General features: G+C 36.5%; 1 protein-coding gene across 7 annotated transcripts in view; it reads right to left on the bottom strand.

Annotated features, from left to right (window-relative positions):
* DCAF6 (DDB1 and CUL4 associated factor 6) overlaps nt 1–21112 on the bottom strand; it is a 77728-nt gene that overhangs the window by 42647 nt on the left and 13969 nt on the right. For all 7 annotated transcript variants that reach the window (XM_042037941.1, XM_042037943.1, XM_042037942.1 and 4 more), the window contains exons 2-8: nt 18984–19045; nt 12605–12697; nt 9917–10102; nt 6233–6346; nt 5025–5160; nt 3032–3246; nt 1120–1213 (exon numbers count right to left, since the gene is read on the bottom strand). In XM_042037941.1, coding sequence (XP_041893875.1) covers nt 1120–1213; nt 3032–3246; nt 5025–5160; nt 6233–6346; nt 9917–10102; nt 12605–12697; nt 18984–19045 — 900 coding nt within the window. The remainder of the gene's footprint in view (nt 1–1119; nt 1214–3031; nt 3247–5024; nt 5161–6232; nt 6347–9916; nt 10103–12604; nt 12698–18983; nt 19046–21112) is intronic.

Genomic DNA, 21112 nt, shown 5'->3' with positions numbered 1-21112 from the left:
TCATTCCCCTCCCATATCTCAAGCAGAGGATCTCTGACCTTAAAACACAAAAAATGAAATTGCAACAGCCAAAGAAAACAGCCAAAAGGTGGTTAATGATGCCATAGGAAATATTATCAATAGGTTCAAAAAAAGGATTACAGAAGTTCACAGGCAATAGAACCACATGCAGATTGTAAAGGAACAGACGGGATAATAACCTCCAGTGTTTCTAATCCAGTAATTCCAAATACTGGAGGAGCAACAAAGAGAGACTAAGGTAAGAGGACAGGCTCATGTTCTCTCCCTAAACAGCATCTCCTACTGCCTGTGTCAAGTACAGAATCCTAGACAGTTCTATTCTAGTTTGGGGAAGCAGGAAAATGAGAACACCAGCACAGAAAATCTGGAAAGGGAAACTGTAGGCAGAAAAGTGAGGAAGATTTAAGGGAACTAGAATCAAATACTTGAAACCCCACAGCTTGTCAGATTTAAACAGAAACACATTATTAGATGAAAATTAAGATGAGTGACAAAAAATGCTCTGCTCTGCTTTGGTATTCCATTTTTTGATACCTAAGCATAGCTTTGGAAATGCTTTATTTACTAAAATCTCAGGCAACTGAGTAATATATTATAAACATGAAAATATAAGCATAAAAATTAGTCAACTTATGTGACTAAATGACATTATAAAAATGAAAAGTATAATATTAGAATCCTATTGCTCTGAATTCCAGTCCCCTAATGTAACTATTAAAGAGCATTTCATTTGTAATTGTGATTGCATGTGAGGTGTGACTACAAAAAAAAAGAAATAAGTGCTTGTGTTAGTCCCTAAGCAATGACAACGAAAAAAGCTCTCCTTTACTTACATCAGCCTAACTGAAGCAATATAATTGCTCTGGTAAGAATATTTTCAATTTTAAAAGTCATTGTACAATAGCAGTTCTGTGTTAAACTCTAAGAAAACCATCTTAAGGCTTGGCTGATTGTTAAAACAAGAACAATCTGAAGGAAAAATTTTGGGAATACTTCAGAAAAACTGGAAAATAAAACCCAAATCAAACCAATACAGAAAAACCCAACAAAATGCAGCAGCAAGGACAACAACCCCCTTCCAAGTGCAAATGCTTTTACCATCTCTCTCTCTCTCACTCTCAGGCCTTGCTCTTGGCCCAGTATCTGACCAATCCCCTCTGAGCCGCAGACGTTTAACGGGAGGCTGACGTAACTGGGGGAGAGAAAAAGAGAAAAAAGCATCACACAGCTATTTATGTTCTACAGTAGAGGATTCTAAGTCTAAATATAAATCTCAATTTTCTTAAGTCACCCAAATTCATATCTGTCACCAAAAAACAGAATGTCAGCCTTATGTTCAGATCAACCATGAATAAGCACAACACTTATCAACAAAATGCACGAGTTTAAGCTTCAACAGCCTAAACTAAATGACTCCCAGAACTAATGCAGCTTTGATTTTAAACTAACTTCATTATGTTAATTGACTCTTTCTGGAGTGACCAATAATTATTAAGGTTTTCTTGACTTCATCCTGAATTCTGAAGAAATATTCACCTATTCACATTAAAAACTATATGGGAGCTTCAGTTTAATGAAATGTGGACTTGCAATTAAGCAAAAGTTAAAAACAATCAGACATTAACAAAAAAAGAGGAAATTTTATGCAAATAAACTATAGTTTATTTTTAACCTATTTTCTTTTTCTTTTTTATAATTTTTTTTCCTTCTTCTGCAGCAGGAAGTATAAAGCAATCACTAAATAGGTGGTGTTACTTTCAGCAACTTCAAGAGAAACAGGGAGTGCTCTGCTCATTTAGAAAAGCAGGTCAGAGTTTGAAATCAAGTGTATTGGCTGGATATTTCTGGCCTTAAAAACAACAAAAAAAAAGCCAAACAAAAAAAAAACAACCAAAAACTCGTGCTGACAATTTTAAACTAAATGCAAAGGCCCTGTGGTACAAGCATATCAAAGTTTTAACTTTCATGACTCTACCAGCAGATTTAGGAAGAAGTCTTTACATTTCTTCTGCTCTATACAACTTTAAGCCAGGCTGAAATAAAAATAACAAAGCAACAATGTTTTTAGGGATAACAACAAAGGACAAAGAGTAAGCATTTAAAAGCAGAATCATGCTGTATTGCTGACTAAGAGAACGCATCATGTAGAATGTGTCGGAAAATGTATAAAAATGGCTCCAAACAGATTCTAAGAAAAAGAAGGAAGGAAACGTCAACATCACACTTCTCACAGCAAAGAGGAAAGATAAATCATCATCATCACATTGATCCTGCAGGTGAGGACAGCAGGATGCTGACAACTCGTTGTGACTTCCCTTGTGGCCTCAGACAAAAGATAAGGAACTCGAGATACAGAGTTTGTGAAAGGGTGAGCAAAACACCAGAAAAAAAAGCAGTGGATGGTTGGAGGAGTGCAGGGAGAGACAGAAACAACTTCACTGTAGTTAAAAGCACTTTTTAATATTGATCAGAAAATTAAGACTGGAAGGGTAAGCACCATTGTAAGTGAGCTGATAATAAACAGCTGCTTGAGTTTTGAAAATTTTAATACTGCTCAGTAACAGTGGCTCACCTCCTTGATCTAAACACCTCGTACTCCCTCATATCTGCCATGAAATGACAACTTTTACCAAGGAGTGTTAATATTTGACTTCAAGGAATATGCTTCTGATGGCATGAAAAATAACAGAACGTACACCTCAATTACAGGAGTGACCTGCCACCCTTGCTGGTGTTATAACCCAAAATTCAGGCAGATGCCTTCTCATCTCTAAGAGAGGGAAACCAGACAAGAAAGAAAACTAGAGTGACAAAACACTGTAAATAAATACATACCTAAATAAGTATGTATTAAAAATACACCATTTTTGTGACAATCTACTTATCACACCTCAGTCTATGACCAGCCACATTCTTTTGAGATTAAAGGGAAACACAACTGATGGTATTTCTTGTGCTCTGCAAGTTAAAAAAACATAAAACATGAAAGGAGGGCATTTTAATCACTTGCCTCTTCCCTTCTCTCTTCAGCAGAAGGGACTTTAAGTTCTCGTGCTGTGTCATCCTTGGGATCAAACAAGTAAATGTAATCTGAGGAGTAGCTCACAAGGATCTCTTGGCCATCTTCACTGTAACACAGGGATGTTACCCTGCAGGATTTGTTGTTGAGATGAGGAGGGACAAAACGTGCCACCATTCCAACAGTGCCCCTGCCAGCATAATTCCCTTTATTTAAAAAAATAAATAAATAAAAGTGTGAGGGGAGAGAGGAGAAAGAAAAAAATTACACATTTACTATTGCAAATTTTCAACAGCTTCAATAAACCCCTTATTTAGCATCCAACAAAAGATAACCAGGGAAAAGCTACATATCCTGTAGTTTCTGCAATAATTTTGATCTGGGGAATGACATATCAGATTTTACAGTCTTTATTATGCACATTACAAAAAATAAAAGATGAAAACGCACACACAAATACATAAATGTCTCACGTACCCACCACATGGTGTTGTATGGATGCTGTCAAATGTAGTACAAATGGAAATTTTAGAACCAAAAAACACAAAACAATAATGCAAATCTGTATCTACACACAAATTGGCAAGGAACTCAGTACATGAAACTTCAAAAATTTAGGGAATAGGCCTCTTTTCTACCTAATTTTTTTAAAAAACCTAATTTTTCTTCCAAGACATAATAATACTGTCACATTGAAACTGAAGACCTATACACTACATTGGACTTACCATGCCTTCCCGATCACTCACCTCCAATCCAAACACTAAAACAATCTTAAATTCTAGAATTACAAGTTTGTGGGCAGATAAAAGGTACCTATAAGAAGCTCTAACACTGAAAAAAACAGACTCTTCCAAAACCTCCTAATTTGACACATAACTGTTTCCTACATGGCAGAAATGATTAAATGAAAATCAAGTTTGCTCACTGGACACAGAATACTTGACCTCTTAAAAAAACCAAAAAAAAAAACTCCACACAAACCCAAACATGCAACAGAACACTACATCAATATTTTTTTAAAAATCAGTCTTCAGAATCTTGATTTTTCTCTCGTTTGCTCTCCAGGCCAAATTCACCTTATTCTTGTACTGTACAAGAGCACACACAGAGGACATTTCTGTCAGCCCCTAGAATCTGTTCCCAGGCACTTCTCACAGAATTTTGCTGACCAGTGTGATGAAAGGGAGAGCTCCTACAGAATGTTAGCCTGACGAGAGGGATATTTTTATGTTTAGTGATCTTTCCTGTTCCCTTTCTCCTCCACCACAATCATTAACAGGAAAATGCTGCACAAAATGACAGATTTTCTGCCACTGGTTATTGACATGAATGTCACATCTGTATTATTAATTCCTGTGTGTCCAAACAAACACTGAGCATACATTAGAACCAAGAGCTAAGTTAGAATGATATAACACATTTTTGTGCACCTGAATTTTTAAAATAAAATCCTTAGGTAAGCATCTGAAGCATGCCAGCTTTCACCTGAGGAATTTGCAGCTTTTCAGTGAAACTGTGTTAGATACAGCAAAAAGTGCTGCAAAGGCAAGCACAGTGCAGGATATTACAGAGTTCATAAGATCTCCTCACATAAGAAGCATCAAGTTCCAGCATAACAGAGTACCAGACAAGAACTTAATTAAAATACAGGTGGACCACTGGAGGCTGCAATCTCCAGCTTTTTGGAATCCTGGAATCACGCGTTTCAAGACAAAATAAGAGACACTACAAAAGGTCTTTTTCTGCATTCAGTACACAATGCATTCTAAGATGCACGAAGAGATTAGGTTTACTTCCTTGAAGATTTCTGCATTAGCAAATATTAGAATGAAATGACTCTATTACCACAAACCATAGCTCCCAGAGAAGTAAGCTACACTTCTGCAGTGTTAACTTGAGTCATTCACCATCTGTTTTGAAAATAACCTGAATTTGGCACTGCCAATGGGTAGAAATGCTCACTGCAGAGTGTGGCTCCTACCTGTTGCCCTTGTGCCGAGCATTCTCCTGTCATAGATCCTCACTGAGCTGTCAGAACAGCCCACAGCCAGATAGTAGGGGATGGGTGGACAGATAGCGACAGAGGTGGCAGCACGACGACAGTTTATTAAAATATCCTGCAACACACAAAAATGCAGCATTGAAATAACAGCTCTGAACATTTGAAGTATAATTCTTTTTTTTTGTTTTGTCTTGGTTTTTTGTTTGTTTCAGGACACAGGCCCCTCCCTTAGTCAAGGAGATTTTGAGAAAACAGGTCTGGCCCTGTGAAGATTGATCATAAATGTGTTATCAGAAAAGCCACTGCACAGAAGGAAAACTATCAGAGAAACAAAACTGGCACCAGAACAGCTAAAAAAGAAACCAAAACAAAACAAAACCACAGGAACAACATTTAAAAATATATAAGCTAAAAATTACAGATTTATAAACTACCTTGCACCTTGGATTTTCTTATGGAAATACAGTAACTGTGGAGGGAGAAAAGTACTAAATATGCAGAAACATATTAATTTTAATTTATTAATTAACAAATTAATTAAAGGATCGGAGTAGGTTCCATCTACAGGCAGATAACTGGATAGAAGGGAAAAAATGAAAGAAACCCCTAGAACTGGTAAATGTGTACAAGGCTGAACAAAATGAATCAAGACTAGCAATACATACTTCGAGAGTTTTGTTCCAATTCAATATTAAAATTGTTTCTAAAATTCAAACACAGTGGACAGCACCACCACCTTACCTTCTAGGGTCATACCAGTGATATAATTTATTACCAAATTTTTTCTTACAGAGGGACAAAGGATGCTCAAGAACACAAGGCTGCAGATGATTCTCAAGGCTCATTTTTTGCCTCCAGTTTTGCACTCTACATTATTCGTGTAAACCAGACTAAGAGATTCAATTTCAACAGACATATCTTTTTTACCATATCTGAAGCCTCACACAAAAGCTTATAAAATAAGAGAGATATTAAAATTAAAGAGGAAAAATTAAAAAAGACTCCCCAAACTTTTACTGTTTCTTGGGAAAAATGTCATCTCGATCAACAACCCTAAAATCTATTATTTCTAAAAGTTTTACCAGAACTCATATCCTGTGTTTGTGTCATGCACAGCTCTACATTCAGGATATCTTTATCAAAAGATTGTTTTTAAAGTCATCTTTATGAAAAGGTTTTGTTCTTACATCTTTACAATCTTCCTTTGTGCAACTTGTTTTGATGCGAGTATCAAACCATCTCACGGTGCCATCCTCACCACAAGAGAGGAAAGTGTAGGGATCATTTGGTACTGTCATAATCTGCTCCAAAGAAAGAAAAAATAAGATTATTAATACCTCCAGAAATAGCACTAATTTAAAAGTAAAAGCATCAATATTTTGAGCAGCACTAAGACAATTAGGACTCAAGTCAAGCTTTTCAGTGAAGTAATAAGAAAAATTGAAAAACTGATGATGCTTCTTCATTTTCAAGAAAAGGTTTGAAGTCAAAGGAAACTTTTAAATGTCAAAGATTAAATATCCATAGGTCAAGGCTTACAGTTGTTTCTGTTATCTTTTAATACACAACATTCATTTACTGCAATCACTTTTCAGATAACTTATCAGTTTGCTGCAGTAATTCAACAAAAGCTCAGTTTACTCTCTATCAAGTAATAGGAGACAATTACAAACAAAATCCTCAGAAGTCTGAATGCCTTGAAAATACTAAATGGCTTTTAATCCGATTGGGCCACCCCTTTACTTTCTAGGTAGTTCCCTGCAGCAAGTCTGCATTAAAGGCTGTTACCAACCTACCTCCTCACTGCAATTTTTTTTTAAGAGAGCACCATATTGAACCATTTTCCTAAGCTCAGCCCTTCTCCACCTAGGGATGACTGATGGAGTCTCACATGAATGGCTTCACTCAAAGCCTCCTCAAGACAAAATAAAAAGGCAAGTGACCATAATGCTAAATATGACCTGAATTCCACAGGTCAATGAATACACAGGAAACGCCAGGTTTTTTACACTCTGTCTCTTAAAGCAGAAAACAGAGAATATTGCAGCAGTATTTTTCTCTTCCTACACTCCTGCTACTATTTCAGTAGAAATTTATAAAGCAACGAAAATGGTTAATAGTGTTATACATTCATTGCACACAGAGCATCAGTGATTCTTTAACATTTTTAAATGTAATGATTTATCCCCCCCCACTTCCCAAAACTCTTAATAAAAGTAACCTATGGATATCTGCAAATCTCTCTACCTGAAGTGGGGTTAGTAAGGTAATAGCTGAAGGATTCAGCCTCTCCTGTAATGCTCAGCACAATAACTGAAACAATGCTTGCTGTGCCAAATAAGAAGTTTAATTTGCAGAACAAAGCCAAGGTTTGAATACCAGTAGAACAATAAACTTCTGGGCTATGACTACTAGTCCTCAATATATCAGTGTAACATACTGAAAAGGCTTATTTTCACTACACATTTCATTAAAATTAACTTTATTTGCGTAGTTATAAAAACCAGCAATTGTCCTTCAATCCACTAAATTCTTCCAGCATTTAGCAGAGCTTTCAGTGAAAACATTTTGCTCCAACAATGTTGCTGAATGTGGCAAGCTCTTATTTCTAGTAGCTGTACTTTATTTCTGTTCACACTGATGCTATTTCACCCTATACATGTAATACAAGCTGCACATGGCAACTTTTATGCTTGGTGCTTACAAACATCCTAAGTACTTTATAAGCACTAAACCAGAGAAATGGAGAAGTGCAAGCTCCGATAATTGAGTCAATATTACTACATTTAAGTTCAACAAGTACACATTATAGATATAAAATTGGTTTTTTACTAACTAAAAACTTGTTTGCTACTTAACTTTAAAAGTGTATAGCTATATGATCATTTTACTATACTTAAAACAGGAAACTAAGAGGTGTCCATAAAAGTACAATGTCTGGAATGCAATTCACATGAACGGCAATAAAGAAAAGCATTTGGCTGAGTAAAAATAAACTTGTCATGGCCTTGTACAAACAATAAACTCTTCAGAAACATGTCTCAAGAACTTCTCCCTCTGCTTATTCTATTCTCACTTAGAACTAAAAACAATTGTACAATTATCTCACAGTTTACAACAATCGACACCAATTTCCACATTCTTCTGCTTCATGTTTTTGCAACATCTTGAACTGGCACAAACTCCAAGAACTGTATAAATTCAAACCACATTCAAATTTAGAATTGGTACCTCAGGGGCAGCTTTTAGCTTTTGTTATGTAGAAAACCCAGTGAGTCAAAGTTCTATATTTAACACGACGATGTGGTTACATACAGCTGGGCAGTAACATCACAATATTTGGAAATTCTCTCCCCACTCCAGGAACCTCTCAACGACAAAGTTGGGTTATGTCAGAAGCTGAAGCTGTGTCTCAGCCATTTGCTTAAACCCCCTGCTATTTGCTCTATTATATTTTCAAAAAAGGGTGTTATGCCACAAAACTCATGAATTTTATGTTCAAATATCGGGTTTAAGACACAGCAACAGCATTTCTTTCCTTCGTAAAAAGTATCTCCCAAAATGTACTATAAACACATCTTTTTGTAGAGAGCTCAAATTTAGGTATGTTAAACCTCAGTGCAAAACAGGATAAGAAAAATAACTTCAAAGAGACAGAGTTATTACAACAGTCAATGTCATATAGAGGTCTTGATATTCCTTCCATTAATTGTGTTTTAAAGCAGCATAAACAACCAAAACTGTATCACACTCCTGTCATTCAAAACAACAATAATGCCCTCTCAACATTATTGCTGAATAAAAATCATCCCAAATAAGACCATTTTGACTGTGCAATGTAGCAGGCAAATGTAATTGGTGTAATTACGGCCATAACACTTTTACTATGTGAACAAAAATTAGCTCTGGCAGTACCTCAGTCACTTCCTTTTTTCACACATTCCAGTTCTTTTTATGAGAAGTTTTTAAAGATTTTGTTCACAAAAATGCAAAGAAAGATATCTAAAAGCTTGCTATGAATTCTCAGCTGAATAGTTAAAAAAGCAATGGATTTGGGGCTTTTTTTCCTGTGTGCGTACTGTGTTGGTGTCAAAAAACCCCAACAAAACAGTGAAAGAAACAGGAATATTTACAACCTAAGAAAAAAATTGCAGTATTTTTTCTATTTTAAGCACAGTAAGTTTTGCAAGCAGCAGCTTTTGCTGCCATTTAAAAGAAGCAGCTAGAACAATAAATCTTATTAGCTTCCTGACTTTAGTAACACTTTGCTTCCTCACTTGCCTAATTTGTATGAACAAAACTTCCAAGGGAGGACTGAAAACACTGTTGCTAAATTTACACCTAAAGAGTTAACCAGAATACACAATAGAAAAATTATCTACAACTGTAAACACATTTTTCAGATTAAGTTGTTCACACATGCTGAAATAAGCATTTCTTAGAAGGATTTGAATTGTGAAAAAGGCATGAAACTGCTGAAAAGTTCAGAGAAGGGGGGAGAGGCAGGGGGAGAAGAATAAAAATAAAAATGCAAAACAGCCACTGCCCCCACCCCCAACCTACGTCAGGAAGAAATTCACAGCACAATTTAAATCTGTTTTGCTCTGCAGAACATTCATTCTGAAGGTGAATTAATATTTCCAAAATGGTCTTAACAGCACCACTTTTTGGAAAGTTCTCAATTTAATCTAGCACATTTCTCTCTTCAAGCCTACTTCAGGAGGGAAAAAAACCTACTCAAAAATGACAGAAGAAAAGTTCTGTAATTCTCACTGAAAAAGTTTTCAGCAGTCTGGTTAAAATCTTGGGCAACAATACAACAAAATATGTATTTTACCCATGTCAAAAATAAGATGTATTTTGTGAGGTACCTCGTAGGTAGTCCCATAGTGGCAGGTGTACTGGCATTGCCTGTTGGTCTCTGCATCCTGTTCAACATTCGTGTAGAAAATGACTCCGTCTCCAGAACAAGAAACAATCTGTTTGTCATTGGTGCATGGTAAGAACTTTGCACTGAAAATATTGGCCCTGTGTCCTGAGCGAATTGTTGTGAGAACCTAAAGAACAAAGAAAAAGGGAGGCTGCATCAGGTCAATGTTTTCCAAACAGATAAAGAATGGGGAAATAACTCAGACTGTGAAATAGAGCCTATGCACAGGCTGCCAGGGACCCACAGTTCAATACAACAGAACAGAGAAGCTGCCTTTACACCAAATTTCTTTTAAGAAGAAAGTGGTTCTACAAGAGAGAATTGCTCAGGCACTTGCACGAAGTAGTCGGCAAAATACAAGGGCTGGAATGCAGCTGCCACCTTTTGTTTTTGCAACGCTGGTTACACATCACATCAGGTTTCTCCAAGTGAAAAACATTAGTCAGGGTGATGGTGCAGCCACCCACCATGTCAGTGAGCAGAGACTTAGAAGATCTGGAATATTTTAAGGCAAGAAGAACAAGGCACTGTAATCCAAGCCGACTTTATAGACTTTAAAAATTGATGTTACTCTTAAATTCACTCTGGAAAGGAGGACTGAAGTTTATAAGGAAGGATGTTTTGGAACTAGCCAAAAATAAATAAACACTTAAGAACTTGATTACAGGGCAATAAACCAAGACTTGACTTAGTCTCTCATTCATCTCCAGTAAAGCAGAGAAACATATGATTTACTTCACCATCACAGCTGATTCTAAAGACTTTGTGGTGACCCTTTATCGTTCCTCACATACTTATTAGTCTACCAAAACTGAAAAAACCTCCACATGCTTTCCTGTGAACAAGTGAAAATTATATTCTTATTTCCCCCATCTGCAGCACTTAAACCTGAATTTTCACCACTTCCATTAGACAAAAAATACCAAGTTGTTTAAAGCGCTATTTCACACTTTTTAAATAATTCCCACTAAAAAAGTTTTAACAGTGTATCTGCATATTCTGAAAGGTACACAATATTGATAGCTGAAGTCTATTTTTGCTACTCTACCTAGCTCATAACAGAAAATATGGTGATAAGGGTATTGGGTAAGATGACAGAATTACAGCACAGTTCTGATACAAATTTTCTCCCTTTTCCTGTATTGATTTTCTTACTCAAGCCAGAGAAAATAAGCTAACACAATTGTAACACTCATAAAAAAATCACATTTCTAGTACCTTTCAGGAATAACACTGATTATTGAGTCTTCTTGCTGGTACCTGCTATTTTATAATTGCATTTGCATGTACTGGAAGAAAAATAATTTAAAAATCATCTTCTGCTCTGCTGTTACAAAAAATAAATAACTCAGCTAACTGAAAAAAAAAAAAAAAAAAAAAAAGAAAACAAGACACCCGCCCTATTCCTCATTAGGCTTAAGTAAAGGAGTAGTACACAACAGGGGGGGGAAATTGTCCCATGAAAGGATAAAGCTAAAATTGCAGCACCTTTTAAAATACTGCAATATTTTAATGTAAAACTGATAATAAGTAACTATCCCACAGTGGCATATTCAAATGAACTCTGCCCAATAAATAATATTGAACATCCTTTATTTATGTGAAAAATTCTTACTCTGCATGTCTCTCCACCAACACTCACTTTGGAATATATCCATCATCTACTTCACAGCTGTCTTGGATACCTCTTTTCCAGCAGAACTCCCAGTGCCAGAGAAGCCCTATCTAGTGATACTGATCTGAACTTTGTTGGTAATTGAAAGGAAGAGATGGAATTTGGAAGCTATGGCTTATTTGGGGAGGTGACCAAAAGGGCCTTACCTATAGGTACAGGCAACACTCCAAATCACTACCATTTTCCCACCACAACCCTTCAGGAAAGCCAAGTATTGCTTTCTACTCAAACTCTCTTCCACCATACCAACCATACATTTTGTTTCTCCTACACATTTAATTTTTGAGCATGTCCACAGGGTTTAATTGTCAGCCTCTGAGAGGGCACAGCTGAGAGCATCTGTTCTACCAAACTAACAGCAGCTCCTTCAAGAGAGAAGTGTGGGACAGTGCCACTACCTGACGGACGCCAGCTGGCACTACTGGAGCCTTTCAGCTGTGTTGTAACCCTTATTTCAATACAAATTATTCTCCATCCACCTGCAGGCACACACAAGGCAATGTAATTTTACACTGGAGTGAACTATTTTAATCAAGATTGGCACCCTAACAACGTTACGCAGAAAGACAACTCAGTACATTACACACAGCAAAAGCTAATACAATATTTTAAAACTGAAGTGAGAGGAAGATAGTTTATCTGACTACAAGATTTCACAAGAATTACTGAATCCTATTGCTGGTTCTGACACTAATCTGTGGTGAGACCATGTTCCCTTTGTGCCTAGCCATGTACCGTAAAATGGGATAATACCAATGTCACAAAGGATTAGAACACTAAGGTTTTAAAGCACTGTGAAGCTTTATTCCCATTTATAAACACTAGGAAGTGCATATTATCTTTGCCACATAATAATTAATAACTGAAAACTGATATATTGAAAAATATCTTTAATAAGTTGAAAAATAATAACTTGCATCCTATTTGAAAATTAGCAGCCAGAAACAAACCTACCTTTCTGCTGTAGGGATTACTAATTACCAGGTTGGTGTCATCTGAACCAGATAAGATATACTCTCCTGTATCATTCCAGCAAATTGTATTGACCTGCATTAATAAAAAAAAAAAGAAATTTGTTTAGACTTACATTAATTCAATTTTCACCATATTATAACATCAATACTCATCCAACACTACAGAAATAGGAGTTAACAAATTCAACTGAAATGATGTAATTTCTAAGCAGCTAGCATAAAAAAAAAAAAATTGTGTTTTTAAAACAAATTGATAAGGGAATCACCTGCTTCACCTATGGCATCTCAATTACTCCCTCTGCTCCTCAAGAGTTCATCAGGTAAATTAAGCTTCCCACAGTAGCCACAATTTTACACATTGAGGTGCTTTAATGTACCGAATCTACTCCACAGAGAGTTCTCTGAATTTGAATGGGAGGGCATCACAGTGCTCCCATTATTGTATCTTCACCATATCCAAATTCTGACCATCCACTGCTTTGCACACTTTTCAGTGACCACACCTTCTCAGGGCAAAGCACTGCAGAATCCATCCCAGATCCCTTTTGAAAAGTGTGAGTACGCTGGGAAAGAAGAATCCTACAGTGAGGTACAGAATTGTATTGGGAGAGCTTTACAATACATTTCCTTATCAATTCTCCTTTTCACAAGACTGTGCTTAACAATGTGTCAGTGAAACAAAGCTGTGAAAGCACTCAAAGTCCAGGAAGCTCAAAAAGTATCCTCCAAGCACCAGCTCATGCACAAGCACCAAAGACTGCATGCAAGACCATCATCATTTCAAGTAAGCCTCTAAAATACCTTCAAGTGTCAAACTGCAGCCATCACCATTTTCTGCTGGCTAGATTCTGTTGGCAGAACAGCTGCCTTAGTGTGATGTATCAGAGTGGACTACAGAATTGGTAAAAAACCCACTTTGTTCTAAATTATTTTCTTATGCCTTTTTTTTTTTAATTCAAATGTTTCACTCCGAGCCCCCCCAAACATAAATAGTTTTTGTTTAAAATAAATGTACCCATTCTAGTTACTGTTTAAATGGCAAGTTTAGTTGGGGTTAGTTGCAAAATCAGTTGGCAGTTTCAGGTGCATCACAGGGACATTACCACCTTGATATTCTCAGGTGGAGGAACTTGAGGAGAGATCTTGGTGTTAAACAAACATGCCTATGCCAGGATTAGCTCAGTGCTCAGCAGCAGATACTGCTAGGATTTATCAGGAAATGCACAGAAGAGCAGGGTACACATCCATGCATGGCAATCCCACGTCTTCCACGCTATGCAGTTTGGGCTCATATCCCACTCCTGTATTCTCCATTTCTATTACTGCCCACTTGGAAAGAGAAACTGTGACAAGGAATTACTGGGCTATCTATTACATATAGATATCTAAAACTTTTTATTGCAAGAAGCAAATAATTTGTACCGCTCTAGGGAAGGGATATGATAGAAGCTTAAGAAAACATGAGTGACATGGAAAAAGAAATAATTTTCCGTGGATCTTCACAGTACAGGAAATGGAAGGCCTTAAATGAAACCATCAGATGACACACAGCTTTTTAATGAAACTGGAAATCATTGTTGTGGAGCACCCTAAATACCAGAAGTGGAAGAATATACATATTCATCAAAGAAAAATGGTCAGAAAGAAAGGTGCAGCTTCCACCTCCATCTGCCCATTAAAGTGCAATGTGTTCTCCAGAACAGCTATCAAATACAGCCTGCTTGCCCTGCCTCAACTTCCTTCAAAAATATGTGCTGGCCACTCTCAGGGCCAAGTTATCGGGCTCCACTGAGCTTTGGTATGACCTTGCATGGCTACTCTTATGATTTTATAACTCTGGCTGTCAATCACTGAGAACCACAATTTCAGTTAGCCCCCAGAACCATCTATCATTGAAATAACCTGTCCTGACAATGGCTGTACTCTAAAATGTTGTCAAACATTGCACAGTACTACAGCAAGGGCAAACACACAACCCAACAATGTTTATTTTCATCTACATTTCCTCTCAGGCAGAAAAATATTATTATCGTTGCCCTAAAGAAACCAAAATGCTAATGTAGAAATACAGGAATAGAAACAAAAACAAAACACTGAAAAAACAAGGAAGCAACAGAAAAATTTAAAGTCATGATGTGAGAAATAAGACTTAGCACAAATATTAAACAAATGGAGGGGGTGGATGTGTATATTTATGTACAAACCGAAAATCTGATGGACAGCAAAACAGAGAAAACATTGAAGATGCAAAGGGGAAACAAGATTATCGAAATTGCTGCACCACAAGCCTACACAAGACATCAATCATTCTCCTCCCAAATTCCAATTTCATTGCAACAATTGCCTCAGTTGAGCAATTTCAATACACCCTACCCAGACCAAAGTTGGTTCAAAAAACCTGAAGTAAGATGACATTAGCAAGTGTGTACTAGAGGTCTGTAACTAAACAGGCTTTTTAGTCTGTAAACAATCACCTTCTCAACATTACTGACAATAAATAAATAAAAAAGTAACGAAGTCTTTCAGTCAAATAAGCTTAGTTTGGGTTTTTTGCAGAGACTTTCCAGTCAACACACACAGTATTTGGTACAACCTAGACCAACACTGAATAACCCCAACAAATTTGCATATGGATCACTAAAAGCAGATGCTCAACAAAAGCAAAAAAAAATAGTTCTTGTCTCATTCCAAGGAAGCAAACTCGCTATTAAAATATAATGTAAAATGAGGACTGGCAAGAAAACTGGTTTTTATTTTGAAAAAGCTACAGATTTGTACTACCAGCACTGCCACTCAACACCCAAGTAAAAGCCTAATGTAACAGTTCCTACACTGAGGGTTTGGAAATCTTGGGAAAGGTGTTGGAGCCAAAACAAAGGATACATCAAACACAAATGATAGACAATTACTAACAAGGTAAGAAAAGTCAAAGGGTGTGTAATTAGCTTTTTTCTATTAAGTACTCCACACTATTAATTGTATCTAATTTCATTTGTCACTCATCTAGCCTTGCAAGGAGGCAGCGGGCACTTTTGATTCATAAGTCAATTAGTCAGATAGTGAATTTATATCTCTGTTTTCCTCAAAGACAATGCAGGAGGCAGTGCAGCCAGTCCTTAATACCTGAAAAAGCAAACTCCTTGCTTCTATGCAAAGTGACAGCAGAATCAACTCTTTTGCAAACAGAAGAGATTAACAGAATACGAGCAATAGAAGAAAATGAATAAAAATGGCTGTAGATGTCCAGAATAACAGCAATACCCCCCAAGCAAGGAAGGGCATGAAAAAGGCAGCGCTCATCATGTGTGGAAGACAAGGTAAAAACTGTGTTTCTAACAAAACACAAAAGCCCTATGCCAATTTAAGCCTGGCTTTGAGGACTACACCTAAAAATGACTTGTTCCCAAGTGCCATCCTGAAGGAGATGAATGCTATGAAGGACTGGTTTGTTATTGATCTGAATGCCTATACATAGAAATGAGAAATTACTCCTTCAGGTAATCCTCATTATTTTAAAATATAGTGTTTACTCCTGTCAAGTGCTCCATCTACATCCTGCATTTCAACCTTCCTCAGCTTTCCCAGGACCAAAATGAGAAGAAAATAAACTGTATTTTTACTGCAATTCAATATGGTTTAGAGCTGTTTTATCCTCTACTTTTCTCACACTTCATCGCTGCTGGTCCAGATTGCTTCTCTTTCAACATTTCTCCTTTGGATTTAATCTCTTCATACAGAACAGCTCACCTAACTCTGTACATTTCCTCATCTTCTTAAGCTCCCTTTAGAGCTAACACAGAAAATGGCAAGTTCTGGCATACAAATGATCTTACTGAATTTGACCATGTGAACCTTGTTGAAAGGGGCAGATCCTGCCCTGGAAGGATGATAAGGCTACAAGCAGACATCAACAACTCTGTAGAACCAATTCAATTACTTCACACACTACTGCTAGAAACTGCGTCTTCAAACCAAGGGGAAAACGGGACTGTTTCAAAGAAACAAAAGGTGAAAATACTCATTTTTAAACAAAAAAAGGTGCTATGGCAATATTACTGTTACTAGAGCATGGATATGTGAAATAATTCATAGAATATTCCCTTCTTCACAGATATCCTGCCTGGGTATGATTATACACACAGCTGTATCTCCCACAGGATCTCTCTTTTGTGTAACAGATAGGAACTTGGACTTTACTTTTACCCTCAATTAGTAAAAAAATTTCTTGCCTTAAGTAAGTTGTCCACCGTGTCCAATTACACAGCACGCTTTATACAGAAAATATAAGTCACAACTTATTCAACAGAGCAATGCAAAACTTCTTAAAAACACCAATCAACCAAACAGCAACCTAAGAAAACCCCAAACCCCTGCCATCCAACTCTCATAAAAAAAACCCCAACCACCCAAAATCCAAACCCAGAAACACCCTTTAATAGGACAATAAGGCATTCATTCCCCATATTTGAAATGCATGCTGAGTCAGGAGTTGTGGGAAGAAGAAAAGAGAAAAAAAAGAGCCTAATTACTATTGATGGTAATAAGCAGTTCAATCAGTATAAGCATTTTAATTTCATTGACTTCTATTTCACTTTTTTTTTAAAGCAAATAGTAAGAAATTATACTGAGTGATTGTTAGCCATAAAAGATTATTCCTTGCAAAAGACCACACAATAAATGAGGTAAGAACTCCCAACAGCCCATTCCTTAAAGGTGTACAGTTCTGAGCAAATTTAACTTCTAAAGACATTTTTTCAAACTGTAGTATTTCAATACTGTAGTATTTTAAACACCTGCAAATAATGCTCTTAAGTTTACCGTTAAAGCATTTTCCACCCACAAAAACAATCATGCCATATGTTAAAGCATACTTTAAAAGCTAACACAATCAAATTGGGATTAGTTTTCAAATACATATCCCTCTGGTAGTGCCAAGCAATACCAACAGCCAACACCAAATCTGCAATTTCTATTACATGAGACAGAGGCAGATAATTGAAATAGAGATCAGTCACTTAATTTTTAACAAGTAGTGAACAAATACTGTTTTCCTGTCTTCTGTTTTAATAAGAAAAAAAGTACTATTCTTACGAAGAAATAAAGAAAAAATAAAGAAAAAACCCCAATCAACTTCAGGAAAAGAAACTTGAAAAATTTCATCTTAAGTATTTGAGGAGATGAAAAATTACTAGAGAAGAAATTCTAAAGTAAAACACCACTGTTACAATCTTGAATATAAAATTAATAAATACACATAGTATCATAGAACTGTTTGGGTTGGAAGAGACCTTACATCATCATTGTTGTAACATTTCTTGAAAAAAAAAAAGAGAAATCCATATATTTGTTCCATTACACCAACACCATCTGTACCAGAACATAAACTCATAATGGTAGCCAGTACAGGAAAAGTAGCTCACATTTTATGTACAGCAATTCTAATCCTTGCCTTTCCTAGACTTTCCAGGCTCACAAAAACATAGGCACATCAAAATCAAACTTCTGATCTCAAGAAGGCTGAATGTTAACAACACTCGTTCCTTAAAACTACTACTGTGTTCGTTAACAACTATAACACTCCTTAATTAAAAGTCAAGCTAAAATAATCCTTCCATTTGAACAGCTTTAGAAATAGTCATGGTAAAGTATGAAAGCTGCACTTACAGTTTCATTTTCTTATAGAATACTTTCATTTTTCAGGTATTTTGTACAACGAAGACTTTAACAACCATGAATTTCTGCTCTCTTCCTCAAAGGTAACATGGCATCCTCTTTGTCCTGAACCCAGTTTAGCTAAAACTTTTTATTTAAAAGGATATATCTTAAAATATTTGGACCACTTTCAAAAATTAGTATTTAAATAAGCAATATTTCAAGTTCTGCTATTGCCTTTCAGGAAGGCTTATTTTTGTTTTCATTGTCTCTTTAAGTCAACATGTAGCACTTGATGATTTGCTTTTCAGAACTGGAAAAGAAAACTTTATTCATGTTTTGAGTGATTTAAGTCAACACAGTATAACACAAACAAACAAACAAACTTCATTTCAAGGTTTAAGATTAGTCCTAACTGAAAAGGTAAGAATGTGTTTAACTGGCAGGAGAGATTAATTCATTCAGCAGTAGACACAGCATTAATGTACAGGAATGGGATTTTGTTTTGCTTCAAAGGTAAAGTGTCAGATATTCGAGAAGAAACAAATAGCTAGAGAATTCAGATGTAGGTCTCTACAAACAGAATGGTCCTGCTCAGCTTTAAAAGACAAATATATTTGCCTTTTTTAAGTTAAGGGACTATTACCACGGCAACGAAATCACAATTTAACAGTTTTTAACAAACAAAAAAGCAACAAGTGACTTACACATCCATCATGCACATTCAAGGTTGCTTCAAGTTTTAATCTTTGGATAAATTCTCTTCTCCCTGTGAAGAAAAATACCAATTACATAATTCTTAAAAACTGAAGTAGTTAAGAGCCTGCTAGTGACCATTCACAGGTAAAAACCTAAAGAGTAAAGAACCAGAATATAAATTTGAATCTTAAAACAATTCATACGGTTCTCCTTTTACAAATCCTAAGACAAGCATGACATTTTCTGGTTCTTCTACCACCTTTCATAATGCAGAAATGGCAAAATGAACATCTCAAAGGTTTGCAAGCTGATGTTTCCTGTGAAACTAATAGCTAGAAAACAGAAATTAACCCTGTGGTTATTTGGTTCACTTAGCTGAGAGGGAGCAAGTATAACACGGTTCAAAAAGTACAACCCTTGCATTTGGAAAAGCGACATTTAAGACCAGTAACATTCCATTTCACAAAAATGGTGTGAAAGGAAGACATGAAGGATAAAGATGAAATCTGTAAATGCATATTAAGACAAGGCCCCAGGAACTTTTATGTACTATACGCTATCTACCAACTGATTTACCACGGCACTCAAAAACATTACAGTACTAAAGATATGAAGAGGGAAAATTACAGTATATTGACAAAAATCTGGTCTTTTCCTGAACTAAATGTTTAAACACATGGCTCCAACTTTCATTTCAAGTGTCCTGTTTTTATGAAAACAGTTTATACTGAATTTAATATTCCCCAGAATGCACTTTCAGAAAAAAAAAACCAACCTGATAAACCTAATATTTTTTACTTCAATCCCAAAAACTCTTACATTCAAGGATCATTACACCTTTTTTAATTCTGTGTTTATACATGTCTCAGAACAAAATTCCACGTAAGAGCATCAGACTGTAGACCTATGCTAGGTTACACTGTTTCCAAACATATAACTATGAAATTCACTCAAAATTAACCTAAAAAACCTAGAATCAGGAAAAGAACCCACATCTGAAAAATCCTACATTTCTGAACTTGCTTTGGTTCAGCTCAAGGCAGAACCATGTCAGAGCCCGGTGATGCCTCTGGCAGTGTAGCACAAATTTGGAAAAGTAGTTTCTCCTCTCTCCACTTGCTTCCTCTGAATGCTTTTTATTTCTCCCATATAGTCTCCAGCCCTGAAAAAGAACATCTGATATCCACACACCTGGTCCCTCACAACCACCTGGCTGGAAGCAGGCACTGAGCATCCCTGCCACACTCCATCCTCAAAGGCCAGGACACCCTTCCAGCAGCACCAACTCCCGCAGCTACACCTGCACCCCCATCCAATGTTCATAGAGCTTTCCCTCCATCCAAAGGTCTGGGTTTGATACCTCCGTTTTGCTGGATCAAAATTCAAAATTGCTTATAACACAGCTTAAGAACCACATTAGAAGATGATCATACTTTGGCAAAATATTTTTTCTTTTTCAAGAGGAGGTACTTAGTGGGTGAAATGGTTATAAAGTGCTTGCACTTAAAGCACGCCTGAGGCAGCTTTAAAAAGATAAAAGCCAGACTTCTCTCCTGCCCCATTTTATAAACATTGAAGTTGTGACATCTCAGGTGCTACAATTTCTGTTAACCAGGAACAACCATGATTAGAGAAAGACTAAAATAATGAAATCTTATGCACCATGCTCTACTCGTAAGAATGTATGTACTCTTCAGCTGGGAACACACATCTACCTAGCTCACTGGCCTTTCTTTAGCACTCTTCCTTACCCACTTTTCCCCCCTCCAGGAACAGACTTTGGCCATAGGTTCTTAAAGGTTGGTTTATTGTACCTTTTAGTGAAATACTATTATTTTTTCAAATCAAATGACTTCTGTGTTTTCAATCAAGATTCCTACTGTCAGGTTAATTTGATTTCTTCAATCACTTGTAAGTAAACGTGAATGCTCAGGTGGGAAATATCACCTGCTGCATACTTGTGTATCACTTTGCATAACACAAACTTAATCTGCTCCAAGGGTGCTACTGTAATGCAAAATACAGAGCAGTAATACAGGACCTCCAATGGGGTAACTTCATTAAGAACTGTATACTCCACAGGCCAACACAAGAATACAGTGTTTCCCAGACCCATCACACCTCCACTGAAGAACAG

Source organism: Corvus kubaryi, unplaced genomic scaffold (genome assembly GCF_017639235.1).
Source record: "Corvus kubaryi isolate FWS band 111438036 unplaced genomic scaffold, C.kubaryi_AGA036_p1.0 37391, whole genome shotgun sequence".
NCBI lineage: Eukaryota > Metazoa > Chordata > Aves > Passeriformes > Corvidae > Corvus > Corvus kubaryi.
Note: the sequence above shows the minus strand (reverse complement) of the source record. Positions and strands in the feature narration are given on the sequence as shown.